Source organism: Macaca nemestrina, chromosome 7, assembly GCF_043159975.1.
Source record: "Macaca nemestrina isolate mMacNem1 chromosome 7, mMacNem.hap1, whole genome shotgun sequence".
NCBI lineage: Eukaryota > Metazoa > Chordata > Mammalia > Primates > Cercopithecidae > Macaca > Macaca nemestrina.
In genome coordinates this window covers 34,619,594-34,632,026 of record NC_092131.1, presented here as the reverse complement: position 1 = coordinate 34,632,026, position 12,433 = coordinate 34,619,594, and the positions used below count along the sequence as shown (strand labels likewise).

At 36.8% G+C, this 12,433-nt stretch overlaps 1 protein-coding gene across 12 annotated transcripts in view; it reads right to left on the bottom strand.

Annotated features, from left to right (window-relative positions):
- LOC105494287 (NUMB endocytic adaptor protein) overlaps positions 1 to 12,433 on the bottom strand; it is a 192,023-nt gene that overhangs the window by 36,080 nt on the left and 143,510 nt on the right. For 9 of the 12 annotated variants that reach the window (XM_071099898.1, XM_011762570.2, XM_011762581.2 and 6 more), the window contains one exon: positions 6,786 to 6,818. The exons of the other annotated variants lie outside the window; for them this stretch is intronic. In XM_071099898.1, coding sequence (XP_070955999.1) covers positions 6,786 to 6,818 — 33 coding nt within the window. The remainder of the gene's footprint in view (positions 1 to 6,785; positions 6,819 to 12,433) is intronic. 12 annotated transcript variants of the gene reach the window in all.

The following is a 12,433-nucleotide window of genomic DNA, read 5'->3' as shown; positions in this document are numbered from 1 at the left end:
AAGACACTGTTGCCACATAGAAAGCACGCTGTTTTGCCAGGTCTGCTAATTCTTAAGATGAATATCCTACTTTTTATATAAAAGCCTGTGTGCAGGCCAAAAGTCCACGTTTATGGAAGTATTCAGGCCCTTGGGCTGTCTAGCGTCCTCTGCATTAGACACTTCTCCATTCATTATAATTAAGGCATACTTGAGGAAAGCAGAGGAATGCTTTTTGAATGACAGAACATCAACATGGGGTAGGTGAAAGAACTTTGCACTAAGTTTCAGAAAACCTTGGTTTCACTGTAGGCACTGCCATTTAGTATTAGCTGGGTGAACTCTCTGAGCTTCTGTTTATTCATCTGTAAAATGCAGTTTCATGAACTACCCTGTCCAATTCACTGAACTGTTGTGAATGGCAAATTAGAAAGTAGGTCAAAGCACATAATAAACTATAAAGCTCTATATAAATACAAGTAAATGGCTTCAAAAAGAGATCTAATAGGGTGGCCTAAGAGTATTTCCTGTCTCTATGTTGAGTCAGCTTCTTCATAAAATGGGAATACAGATTACTTAGCTCACAGGGTTCCTCAAATACGTTAAAATTATAAAAACCTTTTTTCAAACATTAAGTGCCATGTAATTTTTGGTAACAAAGTATTTGCCCAGTACAGCCAACTATGCTAATGAAGTTGCATGTAATAATCCCTAAAAAGCTGAGTGCATTATTGGCTTTCCTAAGGCAATGAGCTATTTATTTTATTTTATTTTATTTATTTATTTATTTATTTGAGATAGTCTCACTCTGTCACCCAGGCTGAAGTGCAGTGTCACGATCTGGGTTCACTGCAACCTCTGCCCACCCCCGGTGTTCAAGCGATTCTCCTGCCTCAGTCTCCCGAGTAGCTTGGATTATAGGCACCTGCCACCACGCCCAGCTAATTTTTGTATTTTTAGTAGAGACGGGGTTTCACCATCTTGGCCAGACTCATCTTGAACTCCCGACCTTGTGGTTCACCCGCCTCAGCCTCCCAAAGTGCTGGGATTACAGGCGTGAGCCAACGTACCCGGCCATGGCAATGAGCAATTTAATTAGTTTGGAAAAAGTTATTTCAGATCCTTGTGTTTTTTGCCCCTCTTTTTACAATGTTTGTAAGCTTACAATGGATTACAGGCCTGTAACAGACCCAGATTTATCTGTTCCATACTGCTAAAGTTTCTGGAGGCACTGCTCCTATCAGGTGGTGATGTAACAATAGGGAAGGTCAGGTCCAAGAGGCAACTTATGGAAAAGAGACAGTTTTCCTGACTATGAGTCATAAATTCAGAATCGGGGCAAACAATTCTTCTATCTACTTACTTTCACATAAAAGTGTTTAATAAAAACACTTCTTGATTACTGTTGTTCTATTTATCCTGGATCATTAAATCATACATGATTCAAAGAACAACAAAATATCAAAACTTATGAGGAACTGTACTGGATAAAAACTCCATAACATACACTGTTCTGTAAGATTCTTCATTTTGAGCTTTCATCAAACCACAATTGACCTAGCAAACTCGGTAATATTATCAAGTCTCTCTCACCAGTCTATTTCTTGTAGATTAGTGTGGAGATGAATTAAATGACGGCAACTTGAAAGATTTGAAAGATTCCAAATTAAAGAAAAAATTATCATTTAAAAGCACATTCTAGGTAAGATAAGGGACAATACTTGCCCCTCTCTGTTTTCCAAACTCTTTAAATGACTCACTGTAAAAAATTATATATTAGTATAAAATCACCCTGACATTAAAAAAAAAATTTTCCCCAATAACATAAGAAAAGAATTCTGGGTGCTGTGGCTCATGCCTGTAATCCCAGCACCCTGGGAGGCCAAGGCAGGCAGATCACTTGAGGTCTGGAGTTCGAGATCAGCCTGGTCAACATGGTGAAACCCCCTCTCTACTAAAAATACAAAAATTATCTGGGTATGGTGGCAAGCGCCTGTGGTCCCAGCTACTCGGGAGGCTGAAACAAAAAAATCACTTGAACCCGGAAAGCAGAGGTTGTGGTGACTGAGATCGCACCAGCCTGGGTGATGAAGGGGGACTCTGTCTCAAAAAAACAACAACAAAAAAATGTAGGCATACAACACACAAGCCATCCAGCAGGCTGGGCACAGTGGTTCATGCTTGTAATCCCAGCACTTTGGCAGGGTGAGGTGGGTGGATCACTTGACCTCAGAGGTTTGAGACCAGCCTGGGCAACATGGCGAAACCCTGTTTCTATAAAAAATACAAAAATAGCTGAGTGTGGTGGCACACGCCTATAGTCCCAGCTACTCGAGAGGTTGTGTTGGGAGGATCCCCTGAGCCTGGGAATTTGAGGCTGCAGTGAGCCATGATTGTGCCACTGCACTCCAGCCTGGGTGACAGAGTGAGACCCTGTCTCCAAAAAAAAAAAAAAAAAAAAAGCCATCTAGCAGAATGTCACTTCATCCCTAGAAGACCCACTTCCTGGCCCCTCAACTGCTTCTGATATTTCTTTTTACCTTGGAAAAAAGAAAATACAGTGTAAGTAATCTTTTAATCAAAACACAGCCTCAGAGGGGAAGGCAAAGCCTGTCATTGTTTGTTGTTGCTGTTGTTAAACAGCTGACATATGTATTCTGGTGATGCTATGGTGCTGCTCAGTTACTCTGAACATATTATTTTTTCACTCTACTAGTGGTATGTCTTTTTTTTTTTTTTTTTTTTTGAGACAGAGTCTTGCTCTGTAGCCCAGGCTGGAGTGCAGTGGCGTGATCCAGGCTCACTGCAACCTCCATCTCCCGGGTTCAAGCAATTCTCCTGCCTCAGCCTCCTGAGTAGCTGGGACTACAGCTGTGTGCCACCATGCCCAGCTAATTTTTTTGTATTTTTAGTAGATGGGATTTCACCCTGTTGGTCAGGCTGGTCTTGAACTCCTGACCTCAAGCAATCCACCCGCCCTTGGCCTCCCAAAGTGCTGGCGTGAGCCACCGTGCCCAGTCAGTAGGTCTTTTTTTTTTTTTTTAAAGCGAAGTACTTATGTGTGAATAAGTGCAAGAAAATGACTGCTTATCAGTAGCATATAAATTCAAAGTAGGGAATGATAGTAATGCCAAACAACCACAGACTACATCCACATGGGTGGCTGAGATAGTGATACCTTTGCTTTCTGATGGTTCAATGTACATGAACTTTGTTTCATGCACAAAATTAAATTATTAATTATAAAATAATAAAGTAATATAAATTAATTATAAAAATTATTTAAAATATTGTATAAAATTATCTACAGGCTATATGTATAAGGCATATATAAAACACAAATAACTTCTGCATTTAGACTTGGGTCTTATCCCCAAAATATCTCATTATATATAAGCAAATACTCCAAAATCTGAAAAAAAAATCCAAAATCCATAACCCTTCAGGTCCTAAACATTTCGAATAAGAGATACTCAACATGTAGGATTTAAATATTTCCAAATAAATAAAATGTTAGTTTGAACCACTGAAAAGGAATTTTTTTCTTTTCTTTTTTTTTTTTTTGAGATGGTCTCCTGTCACTGAGGCTGGAGTGCAATGATATTATCTTGGCTCCTTGCAACCTGTACCTCCCAGGTTCAAGCAATTCTCCTGCCTCAGCCTCCTGAGTAGTAGCTGGGATTACAGGCACATGCCGAGGCGGGCAGATCACCTGAGGTCAGGAGTTCAAGATCAGCCTGGCCAACTAACATGGTGAAACCCCGTCTCTACTAAAAAAGATGATTATTTAAAGCTTTAACTAATAAAAAGTAACTGATTAGAAATAAAATCTAAAGTTAAATTACTACTCTATAAAAAAGAAAGTAAAAGTGAGTTTCTAAGAAGCTCTTTACTTACTAGCACCTTTTGAGATAAAATCTTCACTTAAAAATAATATGAAAATAAAGTTATTGTATAGCACAATGTATAGTACTTTTGGCTCTGAAGTCAGATTATTCGGGTTCAAATCCCATTTTTTACCACTTATTATAAATATCTGTGAATACAGTCAGGTCATTTAACCTCTGCAAACCTCAGTTTTCTCACTGCAAAACTAGAGAATTATTATTTCTGGGTTAAGGATTAAGTGAGATGATTCATAATTCTCTTTCTTATACTATACAAATTCATCATGTAGCAAAAAAAAATGCAGTGAAAAGCCTACCAAACACAGTGTGATCCAGCTCAGCTACAGTGTAGGTGCATCATGGCCCCATTATATGTAGGAATAAATACTGTGACCTCAGGATTGACTTTGAGGGGAGAGCTTTGTTCCTTAATCCACTCCAGGCTCCTGAGTAGCATGCACCACTGCATCCAGCTAAAATACATACTTTAAAAATTGTCTTTCTAAAAACCAAATCAGGCCGGGTGCGGTGGCTCAAGCCTGTAATCCCAGCACTTTGGGAGGCCGAGACGGGTGGATCACGAGGTCAGGAGATCGAGACCATCCTGGCTAACATGGTGAAACCCCGTCTCTACTAAAAAATACAAAAAACTAGCCGGGCGTGGTGGCGGGCGCCTGTAGCCCCAGCTACTCCGGAGGCTGAGGCAGGAGAATGGTGTAAACCCGGGAGGCGGAGCTTGCAGTGAGCTGAGATCCAGCCACTGCACTCCAACCTGGGCGACAGAGCGAGACTCCGTCACAAAAAAAAAATAATAATAATAAAATAAATAAATAAATAAATAAACAAATCAATATTTGTTATAACCTGACCTTCATCTTATCTATGATGCCTTATCTTATATAGCTTATTGTACATAGCCTTATCTGCTGTTTTAAGTAAAGTAGACTTATTAAAACTGGTCACTTGAACAATAGTTAAAATTGTATGATACTTGTAGATGTGTAATTGCTTTCGGAAACTATTTGGGAAAAAAAAAATACACCACAAAAAGTTTCCTAAAGTGTCCTTAACAATTATCAATTTCCTTAACAAATATAATGCCTACTTATAATGCTATGCTACACAGGAAATAATAAGATTCTTTCTAGATATGTATCCCATATTCTAAGGACCTATTAACCTGACTCAGACCCAAAATGTCTATTAAAAAACGTACTGTGGGCCGGGCGCGGTGGCTCAAGCCTGTAATCCCAGCACTTTGGGAGGCCGAGGCGGGCGGATCACAAGGTCAGGAGATCGAGACCACAGTGAAACCCCGTCTCTACTAAAAATACAAAAAAAAAAAATTAGCCGGGCACGGTGGCGGGCGCCTGTAGTCCTAGCTACTCAGGAGGCTGAGGCAGGAGAATGGCGTGAACCCAGGAGGCGGAGCTTGCAGTGAGCCGAGATCGCGCCACTGCACTCCAGCCTGGGCAACAGCGTGAGACTCCGTCTCAAAAAAAATAAATAAATAAATAAATAAATAAATAAATAAATAAATAAATAAAACGTACTGTGACATGTGTGGGTGAATTATTTGACTTTTTATTTCAGATTAACAGGAGTAACTGAATTAAATCATTAGATCAAAACACTTCAAATGTGTTTACATTAGTATAAAGGTGACCTAAGTTAGAACAAGAAAATGTAAAAATGAGTTACATTTAAACATTTAATTGAGAAGGAAATGTAAATTATTTGTTCTTTAAAACAAATTTCCAAAATGACAAAACCATGCAGTAGAAAAAAAATTGTAGGATTTTGTTAATCACATAAATCATTAGTAATTTATACTGTTATCTAATGAGAGTATTTTTTCTCTCATACTGTCTCAGTCTGAATTAGTTTTAGCACTTACTCAAAATTAAACAAGGATAAACTTGGACACAAAATATATTCAGAAATATATTTACTGATATTAGTACAGCCACCCCATATATTCTTAAATTTAGGGAGATATGAACATTGAATAATCATTATTTGAAAAGCATCTACATAAACAACATTCCACATGACAGATATTTGGTAGGCTAATAATTAAGATACTTTTTCTTAGATTAGCAATGCAGGTTAAAAATCATAGCAGGATCCCTAAAGATAAGTTTATCCAAGTTTATCCACTTTCACTTACTTCTCCTGAAATTTAATTTAGATTGGAAAAAAAATTGCACTGAATGTAAACTTTGGGGTATATTTAATTTTTACTTAAATATTTCTTCCGATTTCCCTGTGAATACTGGGCATCATGTAAAATCCACTTGTTACAAATATTGCTAATATTTTAATATAACCAGAGTTTACAAGACCAAATAATATTTATTTTAATACCTACTGTTGAGGAGATAATCCTCTTTTAACCTACTTGATTCATTTATTGGAATTTCTTTATTTTTTTGAGACAGTGTCTTACTCCGTCACCCAAGCTGGAGTGCAGGGGCGTGATCTCGGCTCACTGCCACCTCCACCTCTTGGGTTCAATCGATTCTCCTGCCTCAGCCTTCCGAGTAGCTGGGATTACAGGTGCACATCACCTGTATTGTATTTTTGGTAGAGACAGGGTTTCATCATGTTGGCCAGGCTGGTCTCAAACTCCTCAGGTGATCCACCTGCCTCGGCCTCCCAAAGTGCTGGGATTACAGACATGAGCCACCATGCCCAGCCTATTTATTGGAATTTCTTAGAATCATCAGATTTAGTATCAGTAGATCCACTGATAACATTACGGATAGCAACTTCCTAATTCATTAATTTCCATATACAGTCAAACCAATTCCTGTATTATAAAGAAACCAAAGCTGTGCTACTTTTAAAAAATATGTCAGTGGTACACTAGGGGTGTAACTCCTTATAAAGCAAGCATGTATGTGGCATCAAACTTACTTTTCCAAAGAAGCCTTTGAAGAACTTCCTTTCCTGGAGGAACAGGGGGACAAGTCGAGCGCTATTATTGTATGGCCTAAATGTCCCAGAGTTTCACATCAATAAGCACATACAGAAATTGGGGAAAGGAAAAAGTGGGAGAAGGGGTGGGAGTGAGTTTCAAAGAGTTATCCATACCAGGAGTGACAGGGAAAAAGGAAGGGTGCATGAAAATGCAGGGAAACACATTGTATGGCCTAAGAATCCATGGAAAGAGTGAGAAGAAATCAGAACCTGTATCCATGCAGAGTACCAAGTTAGTTTAGTAATCGCTGTTTACATTTAAAACAGAGATCTTCCAAATTTGGCAGCAGAGGAAAAGATAGGGCATACTGGTTTGGTGAGATTTGTATTTTAAATTTTATAATAGTGAACAGAAAATAGAAAACTGGTTCCATATACATTTTTTAAGTTTAAAATTGGTGGTCAACTATGTGAAAGTCATCAATTTTAAAAAAAGTCCACATTCAAATGACCACATAATCACATTAAAAATGCAATACATAAAATTAAATGAGTATGCATCAAAGGTCCTTGTCATACTTTTTCTTAGTGAGTAAGATGTCACTTAGAAACTCCATACCACTTAAGGGGAGCTTGACCATTGGCTTTCCATTAACTTACATTAGTATCAATCTATATGTACATGTGTGTTGATCAATTTCACAACATACATAAGGAAATAACATGTATGTTCTATTCCAGACACAGAATAAATTATCTATTAAGGTTACAAGGCTAATACTCATACAAGAGCTGAGAAAACACGTATCTTAAGAACCAAATGATGTCTGTGGGCTACAACTGAAATTTAAGAAACAGCGTTTTGTTTTCTTTATAAAAGCTATTGTTTATTATTATTTGGTTTTTGTTTGTTTGTTTTTTGAGACAGAGTCTCACTCGTCACCCAGGATGGAGTGCAGTGGCATGATCTTAGGTCACCACAACCTCTGCCTCCTGGGTTCAAGCAATTCTCATGCCTCGGCCTCCCGAGTAGCTGGGACTACAGGTATGCACCACCACATCCAGCTGATTTTTGTATTTTTAGTAGAGACAGGGTTTCACCATGTTGGCCAGGCTGGTCTCGAACTCCTGACCTCAAGTGATCTGCCTGCCTAAGCCTCCTAAAGTGCTGGAATTACAGACATGAGCCACTGCGCCAAACCTAAAAGCTGTTATTTTAAAATAAACTTGCATTGACATTTATAAGTATACAATTCTGAAACTATCTGAATAACAGAGGCATAACTATCTATGGTATCAGCACCAATTTTTAAGCACCATTTATGAAAACTGGCCACCAATTAAAATCTGTAGAATTTACATAAATTAGATGGGTTTCAACACACACAAGCTAGATTTAACTCTACATTTCTTAGCTATGGTTGAAATATACTTTAAGCCTTTACTTTTTATAATCGTCAGTTTTTAATGTTGGATAAATGTCTAGGAAAAGATAATTGCACTGAAATTTGACTCTTTTACACAATCCATAAACTGTTCAATGCTCTCCAACACTGGAAAGTTTGTTTTCCCCTGTAAGCTTTGAAAATCACAAACAGCAAAAAATATTTCCACAAAACATTTTGAACTGCAACTGGAAAAATAATAAAGTAATTGGGTAGTTATCACAATAAGACTAAGATTATTTCTGCTGCCAAGTTTGGTGACCCTAGTTTTGTTAGACTATGAATAACCATAAGCTTTCAAGGATGCAGCCAAAGTTAAGATATTCACCAATCTTGAGGGATAGGAAGGTGAAGGAAGGAGATTGTTAATATTTAATTCAGCTCCTAGAAAAGCTATTGTTAAACATTGAGCTTTCCCTCTTTTTATAAAATACCCAACATGTTAATGAAAAAAGTTGGCATGCAAAATTCATAAAAAGACAGTTATTAAAGAATAATAATGTTCTTTTAAAAAACATTTGTTATCATTCTTTTACCTGCTAAAACAAGAACATATATTAAAACAAATATATCAAATAGTGAATAAAAAAACAACATATTAGAAACTGGTAGTGTAATGAAACTAGTCTAAAACTAAGACAGAGGGAGAGACATTTAAGAAACAATGGGAAGAAATGACCTTTTTTAAATGAAGGGCATCTTGGACCAGAGTTAAGCAAGATAACCAAAGTCCTTATACACTTTTTATGGAATTGGCTGATATATGACAATATTCCTCATCCTGCAGCTGATATGCCATAAAGGCAGTAACAATGGGCAATAGTGGTTTCTGTCATTTATCCTATAGAAGCTAAGTACTAAAGTAGCTAATCAGTGAAGTTATGTGACAAAGTAAATCAGCTGAAAACAGCTGTCAATAACTTTATGCACAGAAAGTTAAAAAAATTAACATAGTTATGCTCTGAGGAGCATGTTTTTAAAACCCTACCTTGTTTAGTTAGTTTTTCATTTGAGCACATCAAGTATGCAGATGAATTCCCATTGAAGTTAATGTAATTCTAAATTGTAAGAGAGTATTTTGGGGAAAAACACTTGCAAATTATCTCTTTTCTCAATTGTTCACAAATTTAAAAAGCACTAGAAGGCGGAGCACAGTGGCTCATGCCTGTAATCCCAGCACTTTGGGAGGCCCAGGCAGGTGGATCACCTGAGGTCAGGAGTTAGAGATCAGCCCGGCCAACATGGTGAAACCCCATCTCTACTAAAAACACAATTAGCTGGGTGTGGTGGTGGGCATCTGTAACCCCAGCTACTCTGGAGGCTGAGGCAGGAGAATCACGTGAACCCGGGAGGCGGAGGTTGCAGTGACCTGAGCTCGTGCCATTGCACTCCAGCCTGGGTGACAGAGCGAAACTCCATCTCCAAAATAAATAAATAAATAAATAAATAAAAAGCACTAGAAATGTTAAATTTTTAATTCAAAGATTATTCACTAGATGAGTTGGTGGTATAGTGGAGAGCATAGCTGCCTTCCAAAGATCATTCACATGGTAGGTTTAAAATGCTTGTTTTAAACAAAACGTTATTTAACTGGTACATCTGAACTATTCTTTAAAATTTTAAGCTCTGGCATTCAAACTAATTTCAAAGATATCCTATTTCTTCTTTAATCCTCTGCAGGCTTATGTATCCTTACATTTGCTCCCACTTATTTGAAACGCTAAAAGGGAGCTTTATAATCTATTAAAAAAAAAAGTCTCCAGAAACATAGCATTTGGCACAACATAAGTATCTGGCAAAGTCAAGTTGTAGATCCTCATGGATGATTTTTAGATGAATGTTTGCTCAGAGAAATCAAAAGGCAACTAGAAATTTCTGCATAGTAAAAATGTGAAAGGAAGACAAAAATGAGGAATACATGTGGCACACTATGATATGAGAAGAACAGTATCCCAAAGACTTCCAACTTTCTGCAAGATTCTCAGTATAGCTCTAGAAAGAGTATTTAAAAGAAGGGGGAGGCCAGGCATGGTGGTTCATGCCTGTAATCCCAGCACTTTGGGAGACTGAGGCTGGGGGATCACGAGGTCAGGAGTTCAAGACCACCCTGGCCAACATGGTGAAACTCTGTCTCTACTAAAAATACAAAAAATTAGTCGGGTATGGTGGCAGGTGCCTGTAATCCCAGCTACTCAGGAGGCTGAGGCAAGAGAATTGCTTGAACCTGGGAGGTGGAGGTTGCAGTGAGCCAAGATCACACCACTGCACTCCAGCCTGGGTGACAGAGCAAGACTCCGACTTGGGGGAAAAAAAAAGAATGGGGACGTTTCATTGACTATAAGAAACAGGAAATTTACTCCAGTGACCCAAAACTTCAATTCCATGTTTTTATAATACATGCCAGTGCAAAACTACATATAACATTTGCTCCAAATCTAGTATTTATCTGAAAAATTTTAAATAACTTCTTGATAAGAAGTCTAGAAATGGTCAATTTCCCCTCAAAGTTTAAAAGTTTAAGTATGTTTAGAAAACAATCACCAACATATCTAAAACTTTATTTTTTATTATTTATTTTTGTAGAGACAGGGTCTCACTATATTACCCAGGCTTGAACTCCTGGCTTTAAGGGAGCCTCCCATCTCAGACTTCTAAGTAGCTGAGATTATAGGCACAAGCTACTGTGCTCAGCTTAAAACTTTCTTTCAGTCATTAAAAACCATAGGAAAATAAAGATCTTTAGAAATAAGCAAAACAGTTTTGGTAAACTTAAAACATTAGACATAATATTTGATTATGGTTATTGTAAGACTCAAGTTGACCACACATTGCAGATCAGATTGTATTCTGTATATTCATTCTAGAAATATTTTTTGAGTTACAACTATGTGCCAGCCACTGTTCCATGCATAGGTATAATTTTTAAAATGGCTATTTAGTTCCTAATTCTGATGAATATAAAAACATTACATTTTATTATCTAAATAGTCCTATGCCTCAAGCAATCACGCTTATAGCCTATTATCGTCTTGTTTTTTTTTTTTTTAAAAAAAGGTAAAATAAAACAAAAAAATCCATTGAAACATTAGTTTTAAAACTAGACAGTTAAATAGTGACTATCTCTGGGATTGTAGGAAATTTCATTTTATTTGTGTACTTTTTTGGTTCATTTGTATTTTATACAATAAACATATATTGCTTATATAATAAAGAGATATTTCTAATTAAAAGTATTTAAAAAACAAAACAAAACTAGACAGTTAAGAGGATTAACTGCTCATTAAACAACAAAATACTATTTCTCAATATGTTCTGGGCAAACTTAAACCACCTCTAGCTTTTCCTTACTTACAGAGTGCACATGAAGCCATACTCTGAATCAAAAGACTTTCTAAAGGCTCATTCCACGGTGGCCATTTCACCATAAGTTGTGTAAATTATAAGATTTTAATAATTATTTATAGTTTGTTTCAGGGCTATCTAGTCTGTTCACTGATTTGTTTTCAGTGATTACTATAAAATATTATTTAATGGGCAAATAACTGCATTACTTTAAAAAAAAGTTCTTCGCTAAAATCATCTTGTTTGTGTATTTATTTAGTTGAGACAAGGGGCTCATTGTGTCGCCCAGGCTGGTCTCAAACTCCTAGACTCAAGCAATCCTCCTACCTCAGCCTCCCGAGTAACTGATATCATTCTTCTAGATGAACCCAGAATTATTTGTTAAAAAAATTAAATTTTTACTTCTCTTTTAAATTTGGTTTTGACAAATGGAAAATTAAATTATCTGAGACTATGTTTAACTGGGGAATATATTTAGGTTGGCATGGAAGGTCTACAAACTATAATTTCATGTACCGTAACACAAGGTCTCCTTAACATAAATGACAGATTGGAGAGCATAGATAAGACTAGCAAAGGCTTGAATCATTTAAGAATTTTAATGATCAAAATCTGAGATAAAGAGTATGTATAGGTATATATGTATGTATATATGTGTACATATGTCTATCTTTTAAAAAAATTTTTTAGTTCTTTGTATATTATAGCCAGTTACTTTCTCCTTTTCCTTCTGTGGCAGATTCAGGTACTTATTCCAAAATTAAATCTACCTCTCTGACTTGGTTGCTTCCTTAATTTTATATATTTTATATTCAGGAATTACAGATAAGAAGTAATATAGATTATGCCAAGAAGCAG